This window comes from Malaclemys terrapin, chromosome 4, assembly GCF_027887155.1.
Source record: "Malaclemys terrapin pileata isolate rMalTer1 chromosome 4, rMalTer1.hap1, whole genome shotgun sequence".
Lineage (NCBI taxonomy): Eukaryota > Metazoa > Chordata > Testudines > Emydidae > Malaclemys > Malaclemys terrapin.
This window is the reverse complement of record NC_071508.1, coordinates 7652200-7679414: the sequence shown is the minus strand read 5'-3', so window position 1 is coordinate 7679414 and position 27215 is coordinate 7652200. Positions and strand designations below refer to the sequence as shown.

The 27215-nt window shown below is 62.3% G+C and overlaps 1 protein-coding gene across 4 annotated transcripts; it reads right to left on the bottom strand.

Annotated features, from left to right (window-relative positions):
* Window positions 1–326: 326 nt before the first annotated feature.
* Window positions 327–26898, bottom strand: TNKS1BP1 (tankyrase 1 binding protein 1). 4 transcript variants are annotated; one of them, XM_054028492.1, is made up of 12 exons: window positions 26818–26898; window positions 20144–20288; window positions 18869–19652; window positions 17685–17757; window positions 14433–16202; window positions 10960–13274; window positions 4819–5116; window positions 4003–4150; window positions 3415–3551; window positions 2192–2358; window positions 1861–1934; window positions 327–813 (listed from the first exon to the last, which is right to left on the bottom strand). In XM_054028492.1, the coding sequence occupies exons 2-11, from the start codon at window positions 20238–20240 to the stop codon at window positions 1874–1876; spliced, it is 5850 nt and encodes a 1949-aa protein (XP_053884467.1). In that variant the 5' UTR covers window positions 20241–20288; window positions 26818–26898; the 3' UTR covers window positions 327–813; window positions 1861–1873. The 4 variants fall into 4 exon arrangements, with proteins under 4 accessions (XP_053884467.1, XP_053884469.1, XP_053884468.1 ...); XM_054028494.1 differs by having other exon boundaries at window positions 4819–5113; XM_054028493.1 differs by lacking the exon at window positions 26818–26898 and adding an exon at window positions 21208–21307.
* Window positions 26899–27215: the final 317 nt, after the last annotated feature.

The following is a 27215-nucleotide window of genomic DNA, read 5'->3' as shown; positions in this document are numbered from 1 at the left end:
GCCAGAGCCCCCCAGCTCAGCAGCCACCCCATCGGGCTTGGATTCTGCAGCCCAGCTCCCATCCAGGGCCGGAGCCCACGAGAATGGCCTGCACCCCCCACCCCAACAGCCCCCAGCAGAGATGAATTCCGTGAGGCTTGGGGGCACAAGCAATCCAGGGAGCACAAGGTGCTAGGTCTGGGCTTCCCTCCTGCCAGCCCTCCAGAAGGCACTCTGCAGGGTGCTATCCTCTGCCCCCTGCTGGCCGAGCGGGGCCTAGTGAGCGAGGTCCGGGAGGGCAAAGGGAGACGACGTAACAGGGACGCGCCCAAGACCGCAGCCGCCCCCACCATTACCAGAAATCGTTTATTGTCTCATCAAGTGGCATAGAAAAAATAATCCATTGCTCTTGGCCAGGAAAGTGTAGGATAGCAGCAGAGAGCGAGCGAACGCCCTGGCCCCGGGGCTCCCCCCGCCCCCGGCTCAGCGGGGAAGGGGGAAGGGTCAGGGCCAGGCCCTGTCACCGATTACAAAATAATAGAGGCTTCAGACCAGGTACATGGTATAAAGGACAGAGCGAAGGAAGCAGCCAGCTCGCGGGGGCGGGGACAGAGGGACCCGGCAGCTCAGGGAGCGAGCGTGATACAAAGTGCATAGATGTGCCTTCCCTGCCCCCACTCCCACCCCCTCACTGCCCTGCCGGGGGTCCCAGCTGTGCACAGGGGGTGGGCAGGCAGGCGGGAGGGGGTCTCCAATCACTGCGCCGTCCCTTCCATCCCGACGAGCCTCTTTGGAGAGTCAGCTGTCCCAGCCCCAGCAGCAGGAGAGAAATGCCTGGAAGATAAAGGAGAGATGGCAGGTATTGGAGAGGGAGACTGGCACCCTGCAGCACCACTGCCCCTCTGGAGGGAGCCTGGCCAGCCGCAGCTGTGTGTCATGTGCCCCGCACTGTCAAGGGAGATTCCCCCCAGCTCAAGCGGTCCACGCCTGTTTCCGCAGCAGGAGGATCTAATCTTGAGTGGCAATAAAGGCAACTGTGTAGTGCTAGACAGAGGTCCCAGCCCCTTCCTCACCAGAAGGATGTTTTCCTGTGGTTGGCGGGGGGGGGGGGGGGGGGAGGAGGGGAGGAATTCCCTGGCCAGATCCATCCCCCTGTTGGGGAGCGATGGGGCTCCCAACCCTTCTGCCAGGGGGGACAATTCCTGGCTGGATCTGCCCCTGTCAGGAAGTGTTACCCCGCTGCTCAGTGTGAATTTCCCCTTTCAACCGGCTTAGTTCCTGCCCTCTCCAGATGGGCTCAGAGCCACGCCCCAGAGGAAGGACTAGGTGCCAAGCACCACAGCGTCCACCAGGTGGTGCAAAGAACCCCAACAGCTGGTGACCACGCTGTTTTGCGGCACTATGGCCCGAGTCACACATGGCCCATGGCTGGAATTCAGAAAGCCAGGGGTGAAGGATACCAGCCTGACCTCCCCAGAGTCAGCACATCCCCCACCTGCTCTGCCCATGGACGGGAAGGGGAAATCTCCAGTAGGAGCACCAGGGGGCCAGGGGCCAAGTCCCTCCCCCAAACCGTGCCCTGCAGCCGTGTGTCTGAGATCGGAGGTACCAGAGCAGGGTGAGCCCAGTGACTGGGCTTGGCTCTGGCTGTCCGATCTCCACTGGCCGACAGCCCACTTGTACCCGCGTCACACCCCTGACCCAGTGGGCTTGGGCCACATGTCCCTTGGCAGCGTCACACCCGTTTGCAAGAGGGATCGTGCGTCGCACCAGCCGGACGTGGCTTTGCAGGGAGCTCTGGGGGGCATGCAGCATGTCGTGTGCAAACTGCCGCAGTGGGAGCGCGACGCAGCCTCCGGCGCAGGCCCACGGGGCCCTCACCTGAATGGGGCCATCAGGATTTCTTCTTTTTCAGCTTCAGCACTTGCAGCCAGTGGGGCGAGGTGGCATCTGACCTGGGGGGTGAGGAGGCAGCGGCAATGGCAGAGCTGACAGGAAAAGGATGGAACTTCCTCACCCCCCAAGGTCTACACCCCCCACCTCCCCCGACACCATCACATCTACACCCCCCCAACCCCACAGGGTCTACACACACCCCCACCCCACAGGGTCTATGCACCCCCTAACACCTGCTTTAACGCCCCTAGGTGCATAGACACTTGCTGAAACCCTCAAACCCAACCTCCCACCAGAGACACCCCCACACACTCACCCTGAGGATTTCTCTGGCTTGGGGGGCAGCGCCAGGGGTTTCCCCCCCAAGCCGGGGATCTTGCAGGATTTGGAGCGCTGGACGTGGGACTCCTTGGGCGTGGCTGGCTTGGCCTCCCCCAGCTGGGCCCCCTCTTCTGCAGAGCGGTTCCGGCCCCGCAGCTTGGCCTGGGGAGGGGGGGAAGGGGGGATCTCAGACAGACACACGGATGCCCTAGTTCTGTCTGTATGTCGCCCCCCCCCACGAACGGCATGTCTCCCTCTGACCCTCCCCAATAGGGTTGCCAACTGTCTAATCACACAAACCCAAACACTCTTGCCCCACTCTCTGCCCTGCCCCTTCTCTGAGGCCCCGCCCCCAGACCACCCCTTCTCCGAGACCCTGCCCCACTCACTCCATCCCCCCCCTCCCCCTCCCCCTCCGTCACTGGTTCTCTCCCACACTCACTCACTTTCACTGGGCTGGGGCTGAGAGGTTCAGAGTGCGGGAGGAAGCCTGGGGCAGGGGTTGGGGTGCAGGAGGGGGTGCGGGCTGCAAGCTCTGGGAGGGAGTTTGGGTGCTGAAGGGGGCTCAGGGCAGGAGCAGGGGGTTGGGATGTGGGAAGCAGTGAGAGGCGCGGGATCCGGCTGGCTCCCTGCCCGCCCTGCCCCCGCACCACTCACGGAATTGGCCAGCACGTCCCTGCAGCCCCTGGGAGTGGGGCCAGGGGGCTCCGTGCATTGCCCCTGCCTGCAGGTGCCGCCCCCGCAGCTCTCATTGGCCGCAGTTTCTGGCCAATCGGAGCTGTGGAGTTGGCGCTCAGGGCGGGGGCAGCGTGCAGGGTCCCCTACCTCCTCCCCAGGAGCCGCAGGGACATGCTAGCTGCTTCCGGGAGCAGTGCAGAGCCAGGGCAGGCACGGGGAGAAGAGGTGTCATCCCTCACTGCGTCTCTGAGCCCTTCCACCTGATCTGGGAGCTCCCCCAGCACCATCTTCACCACACCCTGCACCCCCCAGGGCACCCCACATTCTGCACCTCACCACACAAGACTTCCAGCACCCACCTCACCCCCTCAGTGCCCACTTCTCCCAAGACCCCTCCCCCATGACCATTCCCGACACCCCCTTCCCACTCCCTCCCCTACTCAGCCCTCCCAACATCCCATGGGCACTGGCTGCATCCCTGGTGGGCACCCCATGTCATTTCCTCCTCTCCCACCTCCCGATAGCCCTGGCAGGTGCTACCTTGAGAGCTGAGGGGTTCAGGCCCGGGAAGAGTGGCACCTTCACCCCCTTGGCCGCTGGCGAGGGCCGTGCCCGCCTGCTCTGGGGCTCCTCCGCCACCTCCTCGTCTGAGGACGCCCAGTGCACCGCTCTGGGCTCTGAGGGGAGACACAGGGTCAGCGTTAGGCCACGCAGGGCCCAAACATCAGCACCGCCACCACATGGGGACACACGCCAATGCCACCGACACAGCGGCACACGTGCATTGGTGCCTGTGCCATGTGGGCTCACACGCCAACACACGCTCCACCTGGGAGTGGGGCACCAACACCACACCCCATAACACCCCCACATACATTCACCACCAACAACCATGTGCCATTGGCACAACAGCACCCTGCCACCCAGAAACACATGCCACCGTCATGCTACATGGCAACACCCACCATGGCCACGCCAACACACCCTCCGACATGGGAACACACGCTAATGGCACACCAAGAGCATGCGAGAAACGCCATGCTGACATCACAGCACGTCACCGAACAGGAAGCCAGGTCAGCACCAGGCCGGCCAGCGAGCCGCAGCCTGCCCCGCCCCAGGTCCCACCTGTGGAGTCCCGGAACATCCAGTCGGCTGCCTCCACCTCAGACAGCCCCAGGCTGCCTGCGGGGCGTGTGGCCGGCGCCCGGTGACCTCGCTTGCGACCCAGGTTGGCTCTGCTCCGGTAGATGGCACTGTCAAGAACTTCCATGTCCTGTACATGCCCCGGGGAGGGAGGGAGGCGGAGATACCGATCAGTGCCCAGACGCGAGGGAAGGGCCCATGGGGGCATGATGCTGCCCCACCCACCCCGCAGCTGCTACAGCCACCGATCCAGGATCACCGCTGACCTGTGCCGAGCCATGAGGGGAAAGCTCACGAGGGCGCCAGGCTGCCCCATCTGTCTCAGGGCTCCAGCAGGGACAATCCCAGCCAACCCCTCAGAGAGACCCAATCCCTGAGGCAACCCACAGGGATGGGCGTGCTCCCTCTGGGGCCCTGGGACACGATCAAGAACCTATGTGACTCACCAAGGCCAACAAAGGGTTAACCATCCAGCCCCCCCCGCCATCTCCAGTCAGTATCCCCCGCAGCACGGGGGTGGGGGAGTCTCAACCCAGACATGCGGTCTCCCTGCTGGAGGGTCGCCAGGGAGGGCATAGGGAGTGCTCCCCTCTGATGGCAGCCTGCCCTACCCCCATGCCAGCCACCACCTGGCGTCCCCATCTGGCAGGGAAAAGGAAGGGGTTGAGGTCACCGCCCCCCTACAGCCCTGGCTCCCAGTGTGGGCATGGGGGTGGGGAGGACCATGTACCCAACCACAACCAGCACCAGGCCCAGGAGGGAGGGAGCAGAGACTGCCGGGAAATCCCCCAGGCTCACCTCCAGGAAGGTGAAGTCCTCGTCTGGTGGGGAGGGCTGGCTCCCGCGGCGCCCTGGCTGGCTCAGCCTCCTCGCTTCTATCGGCAGCCAGCCCCCATCCGTGGCATCCGAGGGGCTGGGCGCGCCATCCCCCTCGGGCCTGGGCCCACCATCCTCCTCCAGCGGCAAGGGGCGGGCGTTGGGTGCAGGAGGTGGCCCCCTCTCCTCTCCGGGGCTCTTGTGCTGGGCTGCCGCCTTGGCCAACATCTCTTCCAGCAGGGGGCTCGGGCCGGAGAGCCGGGGGCTGCCAGGGCCACTGCTGGGGGAGAGAACAGTGAGACCGTGCCCTCCCTGGTCCATGGAGCCGCCCCTCACGCCCCACTCCTCTGCTCCCAGCCCCCTCCCCGACACTCCCCCCATACCCCCTCACTCCCATGCCAGCCTCCTCTGCTCCCACTCCCCCCATACCCCCTCACTCCCCTCCGCTCCCCCTCCCTCGTACCCCCTCACTCCCCTGCCAACCCCCTCCGCTCCCCCTCCCCCGTACCCCCTCACTCCCTTCCCAGCCCTCTGCTTCCCCTCCCCCTGCCCCCTCACTCCCTTCCCAGCCCCCTCTGCTTCCCCTCCCCCATATTCCCTCACTCCCCTCCCAGCCCTCTGCTTCCCCTCCCCCCTCTCCCCTCCCAACCCCCTCTGCTTCCCCTCCCCCATACCCCTTCACTCCCCTCCCAGCCCCCTCTGCTTCCCCTCCCCCCAATGCCCCCTCACTCCCCTCCCAGCCCCCTCTGCTTCCCCTCCCCCCCCAATGCCCCCTCATTCCCCTCCCAGCCCCCTCTGCTTCCCCTCCCCCCCCAATGCCCCCTCACTCCCCTCCCAGCCCCCTCTGCTTCCCCTCCCCCCCCAATGCCCCCTCACTCCCCTCCCAGCCCCCTCTGCTTCCCCTCCCCCCCCAATGCCCCCTCACTCCCCTCCCAGCCCCCTCTGCTTCCCCTCCCCCCCCAATACCCCCTCACTCCCCTCCCAGCCCCCTCTGCTTCCCCTCCCCCCCCCAATACCCCCTCACTCCCCTCCCAGCCCCCTCTGCTTCCCCTCCCCCCCCCAATACCCCCTCACTCCCCTCCCAGCCCCCTCTGCTTCCCCTCCCCCCCCCAATACCCCCTCACTCCCCTCCCAGCCCCCTCTGCTTCCCCTCCCCCCCCCCCAATACCCCCTCACTCCCCTCCCAGCCCCCTCTGCTTCCCCTCCCCCCCCCAATACCCCCTCACTCCCCTCCCAGCCCCCTCTGCTTCCCCTCCCCCCCCAATACCCCCTCACTCCCCTCCCAGCCCCCTCTGCTTCCCCTCCCCCCCCATACCCCCTCACTCCCCTCCCAGCCCCCTCTGCTTCCCCTCCCCCCCAATACCCCCTCACTCCCCTCCCAGCCCTCTCTGCTTCCCCTCCCCCCCAATACCCCCTCACTCTCCTCCCAGACTCCTCTGCTCCCCCCTCACTGTGCACGAAGCCCAAGCCTACAGCCCCCTCACCTGGCCTTACGGGGCATACAACAGATGGGGCTCCTCGCAGCTTGGCCTGGGCACCTGCCCAGGAGCTAGGCCAGGAAATGAGCGCAGCTCGCCCCAATGTAGCGCTAACTCCAGGGCCCGAACACGCCCTCCAAGTAGATCAAAATCATTATCCCCGTGGGGAAACTGAGGCACGGGATGGGACAGCAACTTGCCCAGGGGTTCAGTAGCAGAGATGGGAATAGAACCCAGACACATCCTGATCCCTTTAACCGAATTCATTGGGTAGGCCGGGAAGGTGTCCTGCCCGGGAGCGGCTGGCGAAGGCCTTCAGAGAGCCACTGGAGGGGTGCACAGCCCAGAGCAACAGGTGGGACAACAGAGCCAGGCCACAGCGCCCGGAAGACCCCTGGCGCCAGGGAAAGAACATGCCAGCCAGAGAGGAGGGGCCCAGTGCTGCCCCACTGACTCAGCGGGAGCTGGGGTTTGGGCAGAAGAGACTAGGGACCTGACAGGCCATCAGAGGTCAGCAGATGCAGAGTCTAGGGTCGATCAGCCCACTCCAGAGGTTGGGCGGGGGCAGTTTTTAAAACACTGGATACTCCCGGCAGCCGGCCCCAAACACTGGGCAGCTCAACTGGGGCTTTGAGGGCAGTGGTTCTCTTTGTGTTTTGGAAGTTTCCTCCAGGCCCTCTCCCTGCTCCAGGGAGGACAAATGGAGCATGTTAGCAGGGCGCTCGGCCGCCACACCGATGGGCAGCCTGAAAGGAGGGCTGGCAGAGTGACGGATGCACAGACACGGGATAAGGACACACGTGGTGCAACTCCAGCCGCAGCTACCCCAAAGGTGGGGGCAGAAACACACTGCTCTTGGCGGTGCCTGTTAGCTCTGCGGTGCCAGGTTTGTCCGGCAGGGCCCCGATCCTGGGCAGCGCCCTGCTACAACCCCAGCAGCAGTGCAAAGCCAACAGCCAGGACATGGAGTTCCAAGCTCCACCCAACAACTGACTGCTGGCATGATCTCCGACAACTGGCTACTCCAGAGCCGATTACATCGTCCACCACCAACTGTAGCCTGGGTCCTTACGTGCCAGAGCCTCCCTGCGGAGCATGCAGACCAGAGCGCTGCTGCGAGTTCCGGGGCTGGGTCCCCTTCTGTGGACGCATCCCCAGTATCAGGAGCTAATGGGGAACCAGGACTGCTCCAGGGACTCCAGAGGGCGAAGCCACGTGCCAGAAGCCCATAGGCTCCCTGGCCGCGAAGGGGGTACTCAGATGCTGTGGGACGCCAGCGCACTATGTTTCCTTTAATTTTTCCCACCCATGTGGGGAACGAATTTTGTTATATGCACCAATATGGAGGCGATGTGTAACACTTCACCTTCATATTGGTGCACATAACAAAATTCATGTGGTGGGGGTGGGGCTGAGGGGTTCAGAGTGTGGGAGGGGGCTCAGGGCTGGGGCAGAGGGTTGGGGTGCAGGGGTGTGAGGACTCCAGCTGGGGGTGCAGGCTCTGAGGTGGAGCCCGGGAGGAGTGGCTCAGAGCTGGGGCAGAGGGTTGGGGGTGAGGGTGGAAGGGCTCCGGGTGGGGTTGGGGATCAGGGATTTGGGGTGCAGGAGGATGCTCCAGGGCTATGGCGGGGAGATAAGACTCCCCACCCACCCCCCAGCTCTCTCCCTGCAGCAGCACCTGGGCTGAGTGAGAGAGGCGCCTCTCCCCGCCACAGCAGCTCCGGGGCTGGGGTGCAGGATATGCGCCCCTCCCCCAGCCCCCGCAGGTCCGGGCCTGGGCTGGGTTCAGGGAGGGTTGCCATGGCCGGGACAGGTCCAGGTCAGGTTGGGGGCCAGAGGAGGGGTGCCCCTCCCCCAGCCGCCCCTCCCCCAGCAGGTTCCCTGAACGTCCGCATGGCACTAAATAGGCTGTTGTGCGGCCCTGCAGCTTACAGGGAACTTGGACCCCAACCCCGGGTTACTCCGTACGGGCCAAGCGAAGCTGTTGGATCCCGCGGTGGAACACATCGCATGAATGCTGGGAAGGAATCGGAAGAACTAAGCCAGTGAACTAAAGGAGGCCAGTAGAGAACAGCTACTACACGGGAGGGAAGGGGGTGATGATGAGGCTTTAAAGCAGGGGTTCTCAAACTGGGGGTCAGGACCCCTCAGGGGGTCATGAGGTTATTACATGGGGGGTCGCAAGCTGTCAGCCTCCACCCCAAACCCTGCTTTGCCTCCAGCATTTATAATGGTGTTAAATATATTATAAAGTGGTTTTAATTGATAAGGGGGGGGGGTCACACTCTGAGGCTTGCTATGTGAAATGGGTCACCAGTACAAAAGTTTGAGAACCACTGCTTTAAGGGGAGTGCCACGGCACACGCGATGTTTCCAGAGCAGCACAGCTCCCATACAGAGAGATGGGCCATGTGGCTGGGACACCGATCTGGGTCCTACCCCCCCACTCTGCTCCAACATGTTGGCTTCGCTCTCCTCCCTCTACCTGCTTGTGTTCTCCTCTGAGACGAGAGGCCGCTGCTGGCGATCAGCCCTCAGACAGCACCCAGTGGGGAAAAGCACAAAGTAAACACAACAGCTGGGGGGTGGGGGGAGGGTTCTTGGCAAGTGACCTCCAATTCTGGAACTTCCCCCTTCCATAGGCATGAAGGCCAGAAGAGACCAATCGATCACCTAGCCCGACCTTCTGCATAACACACCCAGTTACCCCCATCCTGAGCTCAGTAACTTGTGTTTGGCTCACGCATGTCTTCCAGGAGGGTGGCCAGGCTTCATCTGAAGACATCAAGGGATGGAAATATCCACTCCCTCCCTTGGCCATCTGTTGCAGCTGTTCAAAGTGTGGCCCTCCCATCTACTCTGAATGTGTCATTTGATGAGGGTTCAGGTGACTAGGATCTGGGAGATGAAACAGGCCAGAGAACTGCCCCAATCACAGTGGCTTCCAATTTCCACAGTGGTTAATGATTTGGGGGGGGCCTCCATTTTTGGGGGGGACCAATCTGAGACAGCTTAAAGGGGCTCAGTTCTCAGAAAGCACCGAACACCTGGGAAGGAGGTCCCTTGAAGGCACTTCCGGTTGGGCTGATGAGTTTGCTCAGTGGCTCTAATGCAGGGGTAGGCAACCTGCGGCACGCGAGCTGATTTTCAATGGTACTCACACTGCCCAGGTCCTGGCCACCGGTCTGGGGGGCTCTGCATTTTAATTTAATTTAAAGTGAAGCTTCTTAAACATTTTAAAAACCTTATTTACTTTACAGACAACAATAGTTTAGTTATATATTATAGACGTCTAGAAAGAGACCTTCTAAAAACGTTACAATGTATTACTGGCACGCGAAACCTTAAATCAGAGTGAATAAATGAAGACTCGGCACACCACTGCTGAAAGGTTGCCGACACCTGCCTGAATGGCTTAGACAAAAGACCCCGCACTGGCGTCTACTAAGAATATGGGAGCCGAGGCGGGAGGGGAAGCACTGTCTTGGATTCTAAAACAGGAAGCACCGTAAGAATGGATGCCCCATTCTCCTAGCACGAGGAAGCTAGTAGCAGAAAGTCTCGCAGGCCTGATGCACCATAGACTACACACTGGACAAGGGACTGGGGAGGAGAAAATAGATGGGTGGCAACATTCGCCAATGAGACAAAGCTACTGGATGGCCAAGGCCACTCACCCAAGGTCAGGAAACCCAGCGACAGATGGAATTCAACAGACGCAATCGAAGGTGTGTTGTAAGGAACAGCCTGCCCACCTGGGCCAGGGGTCCTGTGTCTGGCCACCCCTGGTCAACTCTCAGGGCCAACTGGAAAGGGGTTTTCTAGACCGGGTTGGTGGATCTCACCGGGAAGGGAGCTGGGCTTTGATTCAGGGGGGCTAAACGGAGGTGAGTACCCTCCTTTCAGCACACAGAGATGGGAGGGAAGTGTCTCGGTGCTGGAGCCCCGCGCAGGCGGAGGAGTGACTCTCTGGGCGGACGTCCTGCCTACGCTGAAGAATAAAAACTGCCCTGAGACATGCGGGTGGGGCAGCGCCTCCTGCCTGGGTAGCCACCTACAGCCCTGAACTAACGGGCTGTGGGTGAACAGCAGAGCTCCTGGGAGGGCCACAGGCAGCTCAAATCCAAGCCCAGCTGAGCCAGCAAGAAAGGGGACTAAGATGCAAACGGGAATGTTCCTGTGGCTACGGCAGCTTTGACTCAAAGCCAAGGCGCCAAAGCAAGGAGGGTAACACGAGAGGAAGGAGAGGGTCCACAGGTGGTGGGCGAATGCAAGCCAGCATGAGGGGGCGCATGACCATGCTGGGTGGCAGTCCAAGGGAGGCATCCCCAAGGAGAGGAGGCGTTAAGCAGTGGAACTCGCTGCTGCAGGATGTTTGAGAGCAATGAGCTCAGCAGCCAACAGGCATTGGCCATTTAGGCAAGCACAGCGGTGCTGATCCCCACGAGAGTACTCTGTCTAAACAGCCCCACACTGGGATCAGGATGAGATCTCCCCCCTTCCCCTCTGCCCCACTGAAAACAGCTACTGTTTGAGACTGGACCCCAGCCTAGGTGGGTCACCGGCTGCTCTGATGAGCAGTGAAGGCCGGGATGGAGCACCCTACGCTTCAGCCCAAACCTCATACACCCAGCGCAGCCCTCACCTGTCTCCATGTGGCTCCAAGCCAGCCATGGCTGTGGTATAGGTTTGTTTCCCATGTACGATCCCGACCTCGCTGGCCCAGTCCATCTGCCCTGCTCCAGCCTCCCTGGTCTCAGCGGAGCCCTCATCCCCAGAGCCGAGCTCACGGCTCCAGTCAGTCTGTCTCGCTCTGGTCTCTGCCGGGCCCATGCTCTCGAAGCCACTGGCTGTGGCCGGGCCTCCCGGGCCAAGGTCGCTGGCCCCATCTGGCTGCCCCACGCCAGGCTCTCTGGGTGTATCGGCGCCCCCCGCCCCCAGACTGCTGGAGGGATCCATGCTGCTCACGCTCAGTTCGTTTGTCCAATCCATCCATCCCCCGCTGGGCTCCTCAGGACTGATTGCTCCCAGGCCGACAGAGGGATCTGTGCCACTGAGGCCTAGATCTTGGGTCCAGTCGGACTGCCCCACACCAGCCTCTCTTGGCTCATCCAGGTCCACAGTCCTGGTATAGCCCGCCCAGTCAGTCCGGCTCTCTCCATGCTCTGCTGGGCCCAGGGTCCCGACGGCACCAGATGGTTCCAAAGTGCTCAAGCCAAAGCCACCCGCCCGCTCAGTCCCAATGACGCCAAACTGGCTTTCGTGCTCAGCTCCTCTGATCCTGAAATCACTGGCACAATCCCTCCTAGCGAAGGGGAACTTGCTCTCCTGCCAGTCGGTGCCACTCCACCCAGGCTTCCTGGCACCAGGCTCTTGGGCCGTGCTGTCGGAGTCTCCAACACCAGAGCCAAAGGCACTCTCCCGGTCTGTATGGTGAATGCCATATTCACCAAACCAAGCTGGCTTGTCAGGGCTGAAAGCTCTGTCCTGCCGGGCACCATCACCAACACCGAACTCGCGGGTCCAATCTGGCTTGTCCTGCTGGGTGGTATTGCCAACACCATATTCGCAGGTCCACTCTCTACCCTGCCCATTGGCCTTGACACTGCACTCCTGGGTCCAGGCTGGCTTCCCAGCACCAAACTCTTTCCCCTGATGGTCAGTATCACTGATCCCGTACTCACGGGTCCAGTCTAGCTTGCTGGTACCCAACTCTCTCTCCTGTTGATCCGTATCTCCAACACCGTGCTCGTGGGTCCAGTCTGGCTTGCTGGTACCCAACTCTCTCTCCTGTTGGTCCGGATCTCCAACACCGTGCTCGTGGGTCCAGTCTGGCTTGCTGGTACCCAATTCTCTATCCTGTTGGTCAGTATCAGCACCGTACATGTTGATCCAGTCTGGCTTGCTGGTACCAAACTCTCTATCCGGCTGGTCTGTATCACCACCACCATGATCATAGGTCCAGTCTGGCTCGCTGGTGCCAAACCCTCTATCCTGCCAGGCTGTATCACTGACCCTGGGCTCGTGGGTCCAGTCTGGCTTGCCGGTGCCGAACTCTCTATCCTGCTGGGCTGTATCACCGACACTGGGCTCGTGGGTCCAGTCTGGCTTGCCGGTGCCGAATTCTCTATCCTGCTGGGCTGTATCACCGACACTGGGCTCGTGGGTCCAGTCTGGCTTGCCGGTGCCAAACCCTCTATCCTGCTGGGCTGTATCACTGACCCTGGGCTCGTGGGTCCAGTCTGGCTTGCCGGTGCCGAACTCTCTATCCTGCTGGGCTGTATCACTGATACCAGGCTCACGGGTCCAGTCTGGCTTGCCAGTGCCGAACTCTCTAACCTGACGGGCTGTATCACTGACACCAGGCTCGTAGGTCCAGTCTGGCTTGCCGGTGCCGAACTCTCGATCTTGTTGGTCAGTATCACCGACACCAGGCTCACGGGTCCAGTCTGGCTTGCCGGTACCGAACTTTCTATCTTGTTGGTCGGTATCACCGACACCATGCTCGCGGGTCCAGTCTGGCTTGCCGGTACTGAACCGCTTGTCCTGCTGGGTGCTGTCCCCAATGTCGTAGGTGCTGGTCCAGTCCAGTTTCCTGGTACCGAACTCCCCATCCGGGCTGTCAGCACCACCAGTGTTGTATTGGCTGCTCCAGTCTGGGTTGCCGGAGTTGAACTCTCCTTCCTTCCGGCAGCCGTCCCCAATGCCATAGGCGTCGGGCCAGTTTCCGTGCCCCACACTGGAATCGCCCAGCAGCTCCGTCTCTTTGTATGAGCCGCTCCAGTCCTGTGTGCCAGTGCCAAACTCCCGATCCTGCTCCGTCTCACTGGCTCTGTAACTGCTGGGCCAGTCTGTCTTCCCCGTGCTGGGCTCGGTGGCCCAGCCAAACTCACCAGCCCGGTGGGCCCCTCTGATGCCGAACTCGCTGCACAGATCCTTCCGCGACCAGCCGAGGAGATCCTGGGAGGGGAGGAGGAGAATAGGGTTAAAAGAGGCAAGAATTGGGGGGATGGGGGGGGCTATGAGAGCATCAACTCCTCCATCCCAAACCGGCCAGGCTGTATGCGAGGCAGGCAGGATTCCAGGGGATCTGTCTCTTGGGGGCACATCCCCCACAGCTGCGGCATTGGGGTCCCGGGTTACCCTCCCCTCCTGAGCATCACCTCTCCGCCCAGCAAGACAGGCAGGAGACTCGCCCACCCTTCCTGAGGTTTCCGGTTCACTAGCCCCTCTGATCCTGGCCCACTGCCCTTTGCTCTCAGGGACCCCCCCTTCTGCCACAGCCCTTGGGGGGAGTGAGATCTCACTGGGCAGCCCCAGCCAATCTGAACCCCCCACCCAGCCCACCTGGGCAGCCACAGGAACAAGGTCTCCTGGGTCCCCCCACTCAGATGCTGTCGGAAGCACCGTCTGTACTCACAGCCGGACAGGGGGCGCTCCATTCACTCATGTGCCGAGCACGCCCAGCCTCGTCCCGCAGCTCCAAGTTAGCCAAGAGTCGCTCCAGGACAGACATCCCGCCAGCCTCCCTGGCCATGGCTGTAGCAGGCCACCCCACGCACCCCAAGAAGGTTAGCCCGGGAGAGGCCAGCTCTACTGCTGTCTTCAGCGGCTCTCCCTGTCCCAGCTCGCCCCAGCAGGCTCCACTCTGCCTCTGCCCAACCTGTCTGACTGCTCTGCACTCCCCGCCAGCAGCCAATGCCCAGCCCTGCGGAGCTCGGCCCAGCTTGCTCAGCGGAGAACCCCCACCCCTCACCCCAGCAGGGAGTTAACCCCTTCGCTGCCACAGCCAGGGATGGGCTGAGGGGAGGGCGTTCGCCTCCTCCACACTCACCCTGGGGACAGCGCCCCCTGCGGGGCCTGGGGAAATGCCTTCCCCCACCCACATACCCTGGGACATGCCCCCACACACATCCGCCAGATCCAGCAGAGGACACTGTATCCACAATGAGACCCTCCCCCTGGGGAGAGCGCTCCCTGCTGGGCCTCGGGAGACACCCCTCCCCCACACTCACCCTGTGGAGAGAGACACACTGAGGACACAAAGTCTTCCTAGCACCCCCCACTGGTGCCAAGAGATTCCCCCTTCCCTCCTGCACACGGTCACCCCTCCTTTACCTCTGGCCCTGCAGGGTCCCTGGGCTCAGGTGTGCCCTTTCTCTTGGTCTCATCAGCACTGGGCGGGGGCGATGCCAGCAGCTCATCCAGCCAGCGCGCATTGGGATGCGGCTCAGGACCCGCCTCGCCCAGCCTCAGGCCCTCCTGGCAGCTCCCTGCCGGCGCCAGGCCCAGCACCAAGTTGTCCTCCTGGCATTGGTCAGCACCAGCTGGCCGGGGAGCATCAGACAACAGAAGGGGGGCGGCTCTCTCCTGGCCTGGCTTCGGCTCGGTCAGCCGCAGGGGGACATCCAGCAGTGGCCTGCCCTGCTCCTCCCAGTTAGTGCCCGCCTCATCCACCACTGCAAGGCCCTTCAGCTCAGCCACGGGCGGCTCCGTTTGTGCCACGGGGCCTCCAGGACTCGGGGCCTCCAGGCCCCCCACCTCAGTTGCTCCCTGATCACCTGGGGCCCCCATGGCACCATCTAGGTGGGCAGAACTCCCAGCAGCCTCAGCGTCCTGCCAATCCAGGGCAGCACTGAGTTGCCCCACCCTCAGTGAGCTGCTCCTTTCCTCAGACCCTTTGGGGGCGGGAGCCGGGCCCTCCCCATCCGAGTCCCCCTGCTCAGAGAGGCCGGAGTCATCCGCCTCTCTGATGGGGGACCTGGGGGGCTCCCACTCTGCAGTCCGAGATGGGAATGCCCATTCGAACGACTGCGACAGGGTCCAGTTGGACTCACCCTCCAGGGGTGGCCCGGAGTGGGGCGGCCCTCCCCGAGGCAGGGCAGCCAAGGAGCCCCCCAGCACTCCCATTCCTAGCCCCTTGTCTGGCAGCTGCACCACCCCGTCTGAGGAGCGCCGTAGCCCCAGCTGTGGCCACTGGGAGCTCTCGTCCGCTGGTGCAGGCCCCACATATGGCTCCGCATTGCTGAGGGGTGAAGGGGAGCCCCGCTCAGGAGATGGGGGGCTGTACGGGGACACCAGGGACTCAGTGGGTCCATCAGGGGACCCTGGAGACCGAGAGACTCTGGTGGGGAGCTTAGGACACAGATTGGGGGTGTCTGGGGATGGAACAGGAGCTTCGGGGGCCTCTGGGGAGTGAGTGATTCTGGGGGGCAGCTCAGAAGGGACATCAGGGGGGCTTGGTGCCAGGGCCCGCCCTGCAGGGGGGCTGTGGGTGAGCTCTGTGGGGGCATCATGGGTGCCTGGTGCCAGGGCCTGCCCTTCAGGTGGGCTGTGGGGGAACCTGGCAGGGGCATCAGAGGGGCCTGGTGCCAGGGGCCGCTCTGCAGGGGGGCTGTGGGGGAGCCTGGCAGGGGCATCAGGGGGGCCTGGTGACAGGGCCCGCACTGCAGGGGGGCTATGAGGGAGCTCTGTGGAGGCATCCGGAGTGCCTGGTGCCAGGCCTGCAGGGAGGCCGGACGGAGGTGGGGACCCCTCACCAGGAACCTCCAGAGACCTCAAGGAGCGGGAGATTCTGGGGCAGGGCTCAGCTGGAAAGTCTGGGGCATCGGGGGCCGGGAGTAGCCCTATGGGGATTTTAGCCAGAGACTCGGGGGTGCCTGGGAAGCTGGGCCCGACCTTGGAGAGGAGCTCAGTGTGGGCAGGGGTAGAACCAAGGGCGGGGAGCTCGGCAGGCACAGCGGGGGACCCCGGGGCTGAGGCAGGATGCTCGGCAGAGAGGATGGGGGCCCCTGGGGCCCGGGCAAGACCAGCAGAGGTGTCGGGGGCCACCCCAAAGGGGAGCTCAGCAGAAGCCATGGGGATGGGGCAGGTCCGGGCCAAGGAGAACTGTGAGAAGAACGGGAGATCAGAGTCATTATCCATGCACTCCCCGGACAGCTCCCAAACACCATCCCCAGACGCTTCCTGACCCCCAGCACCTGGAGCATCCCTGCCCCCATCCCCTGGATGGCCCCTGAACCCCATCACCAAGACCTTCCCCCCCAGTCCCCAGGGCTGCCCCCATCCCCCAATCTTCAGAGCTTAACCCCCCATTCCCCCCCCAAGCTCATGAGGCTTCCCCCCGTCCCCTAGACGGCCCTCAACCTCCAGCTCCCAGGGCTTCCTCCCCCGCCCCGACCCCCAGCATCTGGGGCTCTCCCTGCCGGATTGCCCCCAACCCTCAGGACTTCCCCCTCCCCCAACCCACACCGCCTGGGGCTTCCCCCCATCCCTCAGACAGCCCCAACCTCCACCACCCATGAACCACCCTTGACCCCCAGATGCCCCGACTTCCACTGCCCGGGTCCCCCTTCCCCTTCCCCATGGGGAGCATCTCACTGGAGGCATCAAGGATGTTCCCCGCATCACTCATACCAGCTGGATCCCAATCTCCCTTGGGGGGGCTGCTGCCCGACCCTACCCTTCGTGCTCAGGCAACCCCTCCAGCCCCACTCCTGCCTCACGCCCAGCTCCCTAGCTTAACCTCAGCTGCAGCTTCCCATGAACTAGGGTGCCCTCCCCCTCCCCACTGCGGGGAGCCCCATGGCAGGGAGATGAAGGCAGAGAGGAGGAGGAGGAAAAAGGAAGCAGGAGGTATCAAGCCATATGGCTGCAGAGTGGCATTCAGGGCTTTGGAGACCCCCAGCCCCAGGGCAGGAGGGTCAGATGCTTCCTCCCCCACCAGAGAGAAGGGAAAGGGGCCCGAGGGTCAATTCCCCACTCCGCCCCCACCAGGGAAAGGGAGTTAATGGTTAACCTCTTCCTGGCTATCTCCCAGGCGTCCTGAGAGGAGTGGCTGGGGGGCGGGGGGGAGGGCGTGCCCGCCCCGCCTTCCCTGCCTAGGAGTTTGGCCAAGGGCCCAGTGGGGCCAGGAACCGCCCGCCTGCCGCATACCTGCCAGGTCAGCGAGCCCAACGTGGTGAGTCAGGGCTGCTCCCTCCTGGGCGCAGACATCCGGGCTGAGAGCAAATGCCGTGTTCTGAGTCCCTGGGCCAGGGTGGGGGGGGGGAGCGCCCCCCTCAGGAGACCCTGATTCAATTGGCTGGCCTGGTCTCGTGTGTCCACCCCGCTCCCCGGGGCTGGGCAAGATAAAACAGCATTGGCCTAGGAGCCTATGGGTGGAGGACCCATGGTGCCATGCAGGACACCTGGGTTTCCGTGGCCTCACTTCCTGGGACAGCTGCAGGAGCTGGCGCCCTAGGGCTGGCAAAGAAGGGAGAGGAGACACGCACCCCAGAGAGAGGGAGCCCAGGAGGAGACAGGAGAGCCCGGAAGGAGAGCACCGAGCAGAGCAGCTACCACGCTGGAGGGGGCGAGCCGAGAACTCACACCAGGGGGGGATGGCGGCTTCCTGCGTCCGGACTGGTCCCCGTCGCAGTTGGCGCCGGCCAGGGAGGAGCCACTGAGGGAGAGAAAACACGGAGAAATGGGGGGTTAGTATCCAGAACATCCTGCCGACTAAAATATTCCTTACGGGTAGGGCACTGGATTCCAGACTCCTGGGGTCTATTTCCGGCTCTGCTGCTGGGTGCTTTGGATGGCCCCTCCCCATGCCTCAGTTTCCCCATGTGTAAAATGGGGGAACTTACTTCCTTGGGAAAGTGCTTTGAAATCTATGGATTTAAAGCTCTCTAGAAGAGCTCGACACTTAAATTCACCAGGATCCACTCTGTCCTCTCTAACTCCACAGTCATATCCCGTTCAACTCCTACCTCCATTGATGGCCCCTTCTTCTCTCTACTACAAACCCCTCACCCTTACATTCAAGGCCTGTCAGAACCTCACCAACCTGCCCACAGCTGATCTTCTCCCATCTTCTCCCACACCAGCCCGGTGCCCCCTGCACCTGGATCATGCTCCTGGTCCACTCTCCTCTTCCAAACATTTCTCCAGAGATCCTTCCTACCCGGCGCTCTCATCTCTTTTGTGGGTCTCAAACTGCCAGCTCTCGGGAACATGTCCCAGGCCCCATCTACTGTCAACCCACCTTGGTTTAATTAAACCAAGCGCACAGTCCTGCCATGTGGACCCTTACTGAGTGGCTTATTTTGGTTTAGGTTAACCGCGTTCCTAACCAACTCAAAATAAACCAAGGCCTTGTGGACATGTTACAATTATTTAATATCCACTCCCTTTGGGAATCGTGCCAAGTTTGTTACCTCAGCCACATCCTGTGGCAAGGAGTTCCACCGTTTAACTCTGCACTAGGTGTTAAGATCTTGTCCATATGCAGAGCTGCACTCATCTAACTACAGGGGTGATTTTATACAGGTGCCAAAGAGCTGTTTGGGTGCCTCTAGGATTCTTCTCTACATCCAGGAAGCACCACGTAACAAACCCCTTTCTGGCTTCCTCTCCGCTTCCCGGGGGGGAAGACCAGGCACCAGATCCTAGCGCTTTTGCCAGATTCTTACTCACAATGCAGTGCAGCACACCTTGCCCATTCCCCGGAACAGACAAGGCCATTACTCACAATGCCCTGCACGCCCCACCCCTGCACATCAGCCCCTCACCTTTTCCTGGAGGCTGTGCCAGGGTCTCTCTCTGCTTCTCCGTCTGGGGGCTCTGGCGGGCGTTCTCCAATGGGACTCGGGCTTCCTTCTCTCTTCGTCCTGCCAGCGACCGGCTTGTCCCCACAGGACACTCTGCTCTCCTGAGCTTCCGGGAGCCCAGATTCCCAGGAGGCCTCAAAGCCAGGGGCGACAGCGTCACCTTCCCCTCCCTCGGCGCTAGGCTGTCTCCGGAAGGCAGCATAGCTTTTGGGCCCGAAGCGGGAGCTGCTGTCAGGGCTGAAGGTTGAGCGCCGGCCCCAGGCCAGGTCAGGACTGCCCGGCCCCTCTTTGCGGGGATGTGCCATCTTGGCCAAGATCTCTTCCACCGTGGTTCCGGGGAAGCGCTCCGGCTTGGCCACCACCGGCACCGGCTTCACTTTGAACGGGGCAGCGCCCTTGAGAACTCCGAGGGGCCCGCCAGCAGGGGGCGTCACAGGAGCCAGCGATCTCTCTTCTGTGGTACAGGACAGGGCTCTGGCTGCAAGTGGTGGTGCTCCCTTCACATTGGAGGTCTCCGCCGGGGGGCTCTTGAGGCCGAAGGACAGGCGTTTAAGGGCGGTGCTGCTGCCACCATACGGCTTGGGACCCGCCAGCAGGTTGATCTTCTCGGCAGAGGGGAACTCGAGGCGGGGGGGCCGCGACCCAGGGGATGGCGGCGGGGTGCAGGGCTTGGCTGGTACAGCCGGTTTGGGCAGTGTGCGGGGTTTGGGCCCGACCGGCGGCTTCAGGCGAGTGTCACCTGGAGCTGGGGGAGAGAGACCATCTCAGAGCCCAACCACATGGCGAAGAAACACCAACAGCGCACCCCACGGAGCAGGCACTGCCCTGGTCACCGCCCCAACAGGGACAGCCCAGGCAACCCCACTCTCCAGACTGGCCGCTCTGGGGTGGACATGGCTCTCCAGCGCCTGTGCTGACAGATGCTCAGTGCTGGGGGGTTGTGAGGGTGGCACCAGGCTGAAAACTCAAATTTGTCTCACAGATGGGCCCCTGAAAAGCAACTGGGAGCCTGGCCCCATGTCCCATCTCCCACCCCCAGAGCCAGTCTGGGGCAGGATTGAAGCCGGTGTCCCCTAGCGGGGAAAGGTCCCGTTTCCCATTCCCCACTCCCAGGCAACTTCTGAACTCAGTCATGCTCCTTGTTCCCTGGTCCCATCACTCAAGTGAGCTGCTCCCCAGCTCTGTTATTTTCCATCCCAGCCCCGCTCTACTCTTCCCTTCCCCACCAGCACGTACCTGTCTTGGGGCTGCCCGCCAGCTGCCCACCTCTGGCCCCCGTGCTCCCATTGGAAGTAGGGCAGGGGGGATGCAGGGGGTGCGTCTGGGAGGCCATGGTGGCACCTGGGTTGAGGCTTGATTAACCTGATGCACACGTCAGCCCCTAGGAGAGAGGAGAGGGATGGTAGATCGGGGCTTGCCTGGAAAGGACTAGCCAGATTCCGTCCCCTCCACCCCCATCCCAGCTCCCATCCATGGCCCGATTTCCCAGCATGCCCCTCAGCTCCATCTCCAGCCCCCTCCCTGCTGCTCCTGTGAAAGCCCCACATGGCCCCATCACCGACTGTCTCCCTCTGGTCACATCATGCTGTTGCCACCCGAGGATGCCCCCTAGCTGCGCTGGGCACTGCACCGCCCCCACCACAGGCCCCACATCTCACTGCACAGCCCCAGCCACACCCCAACCTCCACCACTCTGCATCCCATGTACAGCTGGCAAACAAAGCCCCCTACCCCAACTTCCACCCTGCCCCCAACACAGTGCCAACCCCTGCACTCCTCCCACAGTGCAAGACCCCTGCCTCCCCTCAACTCCTCCATGCATAGTACCAACTCCCCACCACTACCCCTCATACAGTGCCAATCCCCTGCTCCTCCCTACCCAGTGCCAACCTCACATGTCCCCCTCAGCACTGCATTGCACAGGCCCAACTCCCCACCGCCGCCGCCACATATGGAGCCAAACCCCAGTACCCTCCAGTGCCAGTCCCTCGTCCCCCACCCATGCCAACCCCCCTTTACACAGCGCCAGTCCCCCTGCCCCACCCAGCCCTCTGCACACGGTGCCAACCCCTGATTCCCCCACAAACGCCGCAAGTTCCCTCACACGGGGCCAAGCCCCCCCCCGGCCCATTCACAGCGCTGATTCCCCATCCACACGGTGCCAACTCGGCCCCTAGCCCCCAACTCTCTGCCCGCCCCCGCAGGCGCGCACGCACAGTGCCCCCGCCCCTCTGGGTCCCTCCCGCGTGGTTCAGCACCAGCTGGATCCCCCTGGGCCGGCCGCGGGGAGCCTGGCTCACCTTCCACGCAGCTGCCTCATCGCAGGCCGGGCGAGGGGGGGGGGGGGGGCGGGGCTGGGGCGCACAAGCTCCCGTGACTCAGGCAGCAGGGACGGGAAAAACCAGCTCTCTCCGAGGGCCTGACTCCGATCCCGCCCCGCCTTCCTTCCCCTGCCCCGCCCCTTCACCACTCCCCCAGCCCCACCCCTTCACCATTCCTCCTACCCCACTCCCCCTCTCTGCTCCCCTTCACCGCTCCTCCTACCCCACTCCCCCAGCCCCGCCCCTTCACCATTCCTCCTACCCCACTCCCCCTCTCCGCTCCCCCAGCCCCGCCTCCCTTCCCCCCGCCCCACTCCCCCAGCCCTCCCCTCTCCTCCCAGCCCCGCCTCCCTTCCCCCGCCCCTTCACCACTCTACCTACCCCACTCCCCCTCTGCTCCCCCCAGCCCCTCCCCTTCACCGCTCCTCCTACCCTACTCCCCCTCTCTGCTCACCCCCAGCCCCGCCTCCCTTCCCCCGCCCCACTCCCCCAGCCCCTCCCCTTCACCGCTCCTCCTGCCCCTCCCCTCTCCTCCCAGCCCCGCCTCCCTTCCCCCGCCCCTTCACCACTCTACCTACCCCACTCCCCCTCTGTTCCCCCCAGCCCCTCCCCTTCACCGCTCCTCCTACCCTACTCCCCCTCTCTGCTCACCCCCAGCCCCGCCTCTCTTCCCCCGCCCCACTCCACAGCCCCTCCCCTTCACCGCTCCTCCTGCCCCTCCCCCCAGCCCCGCCTCCCTTCCCCCGTCCCACTCCCCTCTCCTTCACTGCTCCTCTCCCCCAGCCCCGCCTCCCTTCCCTCGCCCCTTCACCACTCTACCTACCCCACTCCCTCTCTGCTCCCCCCCAGCCCCGCCTCCCTTCCCCCTCCCCTTCACCGCTCCTCCTACCCCACTCCCCCTCTCCTCTCCCCGCCTGCTTTCCTCTTGCCTCACTCTCCCAGCCCCGACCCTCCCCACTCCCCTGCCCTTCTCTCCCCGCTCCTGCCCCCCCCACCCCGGCGCAGTGGGAACCGATCTCCGCCCCTCCCCGGGGAGCTGGCGTCACAGCTGCCCCAGCCAAGCCGGGCGGGGTGGGCACATCTGGAAGCCATCGGGTTTGTCTCTCCCCTCTTCCCCCCTCCCCCAATTTCCCAGCCTCCTGGCGCGGCGCTGGAATCCGAGGCGGCCCAGCTGCGCCGCGGCTGCTGGCTCCCGCCTGATCTGCGCAGCGAGCCAGAGCCGGGCCAGGGAGAGGGGGGGGTGGCGGGCCAGTTCCAGTCCCCCACGGGCTTCTAGGGGACAGGGCGGGGCACGAATCGGGGGGTGCTGGGAGGGCGGGGCAGGAGGGAGTTGGCGGGGGCTGCGGGGCAGAACAAGAATCAGGGAAGAATGGGCATGCGGAAGTTGTTTTCCCCCCGTACCAATACCCCCCCCATAACACTATGCCCCCTCCACAAACCTGCGTTTTCCTACTGTGCCAACCCCCTCGACACTGCATCCACCCTCTGCCTCCCCCCATGCCAATACTCCCCACACCCCATAATACTGTGCCCCTTCACCCACATCCTACCTCCCCCAGGCCAATACCCCTTATATACCATCCACACCACAACCCTCCCCACACCCTGCCTTCCCTCCACTGTGCCAGTACCCCCCACACTTCACCATCCCTCCCCCACACACTGCCTCCCCAGGCCAATACCCCCATGTCCCATCCACACACAGCCCCCTTCCCCACACCCTGCCTCCCCCCATGTCAATACCCCCTTCCCACTCCTCCCTCTTCCTCATGTCCACTTCTCTTGTGCCCCCTGATGTTCTCCTGCTTCTTCCCAACACTGCTGCAACCTCCTGGGCATGGCCCTTGCCTCCCTCACACACCACGCCCTGGCATCACCAGACCTTCCAGCTGAGTGAGGCTTCCTAGTGCTATCACCACTGGCCAGCAGGCAGCATCCCTCCCCTACCTCCTGGTCCCCTGAGCTTTGCTCTGAGACCCCGCACAGTGCTCTCCCTTCGGTGGGTAAGAGATCCCAGCTTGTGCCAAGCCAGACTGAACATAGGCAGGATCTGAACATCTCCAGCTCTCCTGCCTGCTGGGGGGAAGTGGTTCAGTGGGCAGGCGCTGGGGGAGGCAAGGATGGTGATGGAGGGATGCTCCCCTGGTGATCTGTATCCCCAACCTGCCTCTCCCACTCCTGGGGAATCCTCCTGCACCCCCAAAGTGACATACCCCCAACACCATTGCAGACAACCACACAGATCAGGCCAGGCCCCTGGGGGCTCTGCGGAGATAACTGAACCATTACACAGCGATTCAATTACAGCACGGGTGGTCCCCAGGCGAGGAATCAAGTGGAAGAGGTTTTAAGAGCTGTTTGAGCCCCAGGGAGAATTAAGCTGCTTCCAGATGAGTCCTGGGAGGAAGGGGAGTCTCAGGGGCCACCAAAGGAGAAGGCTCAGGGAGGAGGTCAAGTAGAGGGATTGAAGAGCCGGCTACAGGGTTCATGGGATAGTCATAGAACTTAGAAGGGTCTACAGTGATCATCTCTAACACTGGCCATAGGATTTCCCTGACCAATTCCTTGACCAACTAGAGCAGAGCTTTTAGGAAAACGTCCCCTCTTGATTGAAAATTTGCTAGTACTGGAGAATCTACCACAAGACTTGATAAGTTGGTCCAATGGTTAATTCCCCTCATTGTTAAAAATGTCCACCTTATTTCCAGTCTGAATTTGTTTAGCTTCAGCCTTGGCTTGTTTGATCTTTGTCTGCTAGACTGAAGAGCAAGTCATCAAATACTTACTAAAATAACAGGTAGCTCCACAGAGGGGGTTGAGAACAGGACCAACCATGTAGACCATGTCTACAGCCAATCATGGACCCAAAGGAGAAGTCCAAGGACAGGGGAGCCGTGGCTGGGGTTCTGTGTAGATGCAAGGAGGTGGATGGTGGCTTCTGGCCACACTGGGACATGGAGAAGGGAACCTAATCATCAAGGTGAGAGGAGATCCCTGGGGGAGGAGCCTCAATAGAGATAGAGTTCACAGGCAGAATAGCAAGCAAAGGAGACTTGGGCCATGTCTACACTACAGACATTACAGCAGCACAGTTAAGGTGCTGTAGCTATGCCGCTGTAACGCTGTAGTAGATACATGCTACAGCGACGGACAAGGGTTTCCCATCACTGTAGCAACACCACCTCCCTGAGCGACAGTAGCTAGTCCGATAGAGCATTCATCTGTCCACTACACATGGATTATTCACGCCTCTGAGTGCAGAAAGTATGTCAGCTTAAGGGTAGGTCTATATACACTACACACTTACTTCAGTAGAACTACGTCACTCAAGGGTGTGAAAAATCCACACCCTGAGTGACGTAGTTATACCGACCTAACCCTCAGTGTAGGGAGCGCTGTGTTGGCGGGAAAGCTTCTCCTGCCAACGTAGCTACCAACCTCTCTCCCGTCGGCTTCACCACAAGCGCTACAGCGATGCTGATGCAAGTTTTTAGTGTAGATTTTAAGTGGAGACCAGGCCTTGGGATGGAGGACAGTTCAGGCAGAAGGAGGCCAAGGTTACCAGCAGAGGGTAGGCTGAAGCAGGGGAGGGAATACCCAAGGGTGCCAGGCCTCTGAGGCAGGTCTTCGCCGGGACACCTCCATGTTCATATGGGAAATGTTCAAACCAAGCCAGGAGCTCTCTTAGGACAGGCAGAGGGTGTGAGCAGGGAGGAGTCCAAAGCTACACGGTCACAGCTAAAGGTGGTGCACAGGAGACCAAGGGTTTGTCTACAGTACAAAATTAGGTCTACTTCAATTAGGTCGACCTACAGCCACCACAGCAATTAAATCAGCTGTTGGTGTCCACACTGCCCTCCTTCTGCTGGTGGTACACATCCTCATCAGGAGCGCTTGCACCGACTGAAGTGGCTCATTGTGGGGCACTGACAGCAACACAGGGCTCACAAAATGTGAAATAATTGCATCTGGTTGGCTGGTTGGCTCTCTGCTGTGAAATTGAGCCCCCTGGCTCAGAGTTGGGGCCCCAGGGCAGAGGGCAGTTCCAGCTGTGAGCCCCATGCTGGGATGACAGCTCAGGCTGTCAATGCTGGGTGGTGGTGGGGACTCCAGCTGTGCATCCCATGCCCATCTTTCAGCTCAGGCTGTCAGCACCGGGAATGGGGGTGGGGGGCTCCAGTTGTCAGCCCCACGCATGGCTGACAGCCAACAGGCGACGTAAGTAACGCAGCGTCTACACAGACACTGCATCGCCCTAAGCACTACTCCTCCACCAGAGGTGGAGTTATTAAGTCGGTGTAGTGGGGACTTACATCAGCAGGAGCCCCATTGTAGTGTAGACACTGGCAGAGTTAGGTTGACCTAACTGTGTAGTGCAGACCAGGCCCAAGCCTGGGGGGGCAAAGTGAAAAGAGCAAGAGGGCCAAGCCCTGCATGGCTCCAGGGAGCAGCACAGTGCAATGGACAGGACTAAGCCCTTGCTCGCAGGGACTCCAACACCTGCAGAGCTAGGGGACAGCCCAGCTAACCAGGTGCTCGGATTCAGGAGGGTGAAAAGCGAAGCTGACCCATCGCCTTCCCCCTCCAGCAGGAAGGGGGAGCTGATTAGCTACTTTGCAGAGAGTGGCTATGATCCATTGTAGCCTGAGGGAAACCAGCCCAGGGTGCTGCAGAAGGGAGGGAACTGGGAAGGGAAGGGTGGCAGGGAGCTGTGCAGATGGAGAGCGCTGGGGAGGAGAAGGGGGTCAGCAGCTGCAGTGGGGAGGCTGGGATCAAGGTGCTGGACAAGCACGGCCAGGCAGGGCTGGAGGCAGGCAGGGGGTGGATGCAGGGAGGGGTGGTCAGGAAAGAATGCATTGCTGATGAGGGCACAGGCAGGGCTTCAAGTGGGAGGGTCGGGGGGAGGGGTGCACCCCTGACAGAAACCTGGGGCCGAGTGGCTGAGGGTGGCACTGTGAGCCCTGCTTGACCAGACCGGGTGCTCCCAGAGACACAAACACACACAGCCCTTTGCAGGCAACTCTATGAGCTGGTCCAGGGCCTGGCTCTGGCAAGGGCCCAAAGGGCATGGCCAAGCGATGGGAGGAGCCGTGGAGGAGATGCAGGTCCAGGGCAGGCAGAGGCCGAGGCCACAGGCCAGGGAGGGGAAGCTGGGATCAGCCCCAGGGTGCAGCTGGGGATCAGTGACGCTAGTGAGGGGCACCCTGGGGACGCTACACTGAGACCCCCAGTGACACACTGTGTCCGGCAGGGGAACCCCCCCACCCTAGCATCCATAGCCTGCCCCTCCCCCCACCCTTTCCCACCCCATGTGTTCCTCTCCTCCATCACCCCGTCCCTGCTGCCAGTGCCTCCCCACCCCCGAGTTGTTATACTCAGCAAAGTTTGTGACTTTCCTGCTCCTCCCCATGCCTCGTCCCTCCCAAACCCTCAAAACCCCAGGCCCCCTTCTACACCACCTGCACCCTAACAAGCACCCACCCACCCCCCAACCTGGGACCCCAATCACCCATACACCTCCCCCCCACCCCGTTCTCACCCTCAACCCCAATCACACCACACGCTCCTCCCCCCGGGTCCTCTCCCTACCCGGATCCCGGCGGCTCCTCACCGGGCTCCGCGCCGCGCTCGGAGTCGGCACCGCCCCGACCCCTCCGCGGCATATTCATGAGAAGCAAAACAAGGGCGGGGCGGCTCCGCGCCCTGCTGCATATTCACGAGCTATGCAAATAACTCCGTCCTGGGCACGCCCCCTGCCACATGTGACCTTGCTGAAGCCATCATCCAGCAGGCAGGATGTGCCATACAGGGCGGAGCTAGAGCCTAGGGGCCCCTCTCCTGCCCCACAGATGGACTGTCCTCCCCAGCTGTTACTGGAGTACCAGTCTCGCCCCTCCCATAGACCCTTTATCATTAGGGCATGACCCCTTCATCCCTATCCCACAGCCTGGAACTTCCCTGGGTCTCTGCCAGCCCGAGAGCCAGGA

Bases quoted from the DNA above. Each gene is read 5' to 3' on its own strand.
- TNKS1BP1 (XM_054028492.1), bottom strand. From the start codon at position 20,240: ATGGCCTCCCAGACGCACCCCCTGCATCCCCCCTGCCCTACTTCCAAT. The intron at 19,653-20,143 runs GTACGTGCTGGT...TCTCTCCCCCAG, and splicing joins GGCGGGCAGCCCCAAGACAG to CTCCAGGTGACACTCGCCTG. The intron at 1,935-2,191 runs GTGAGTGTGTGG...CTCACCCCCCAG, and splicing joins AAGCCAGAGAAATCCTCAGG to GTCAGATGCCACCTCGCCCC.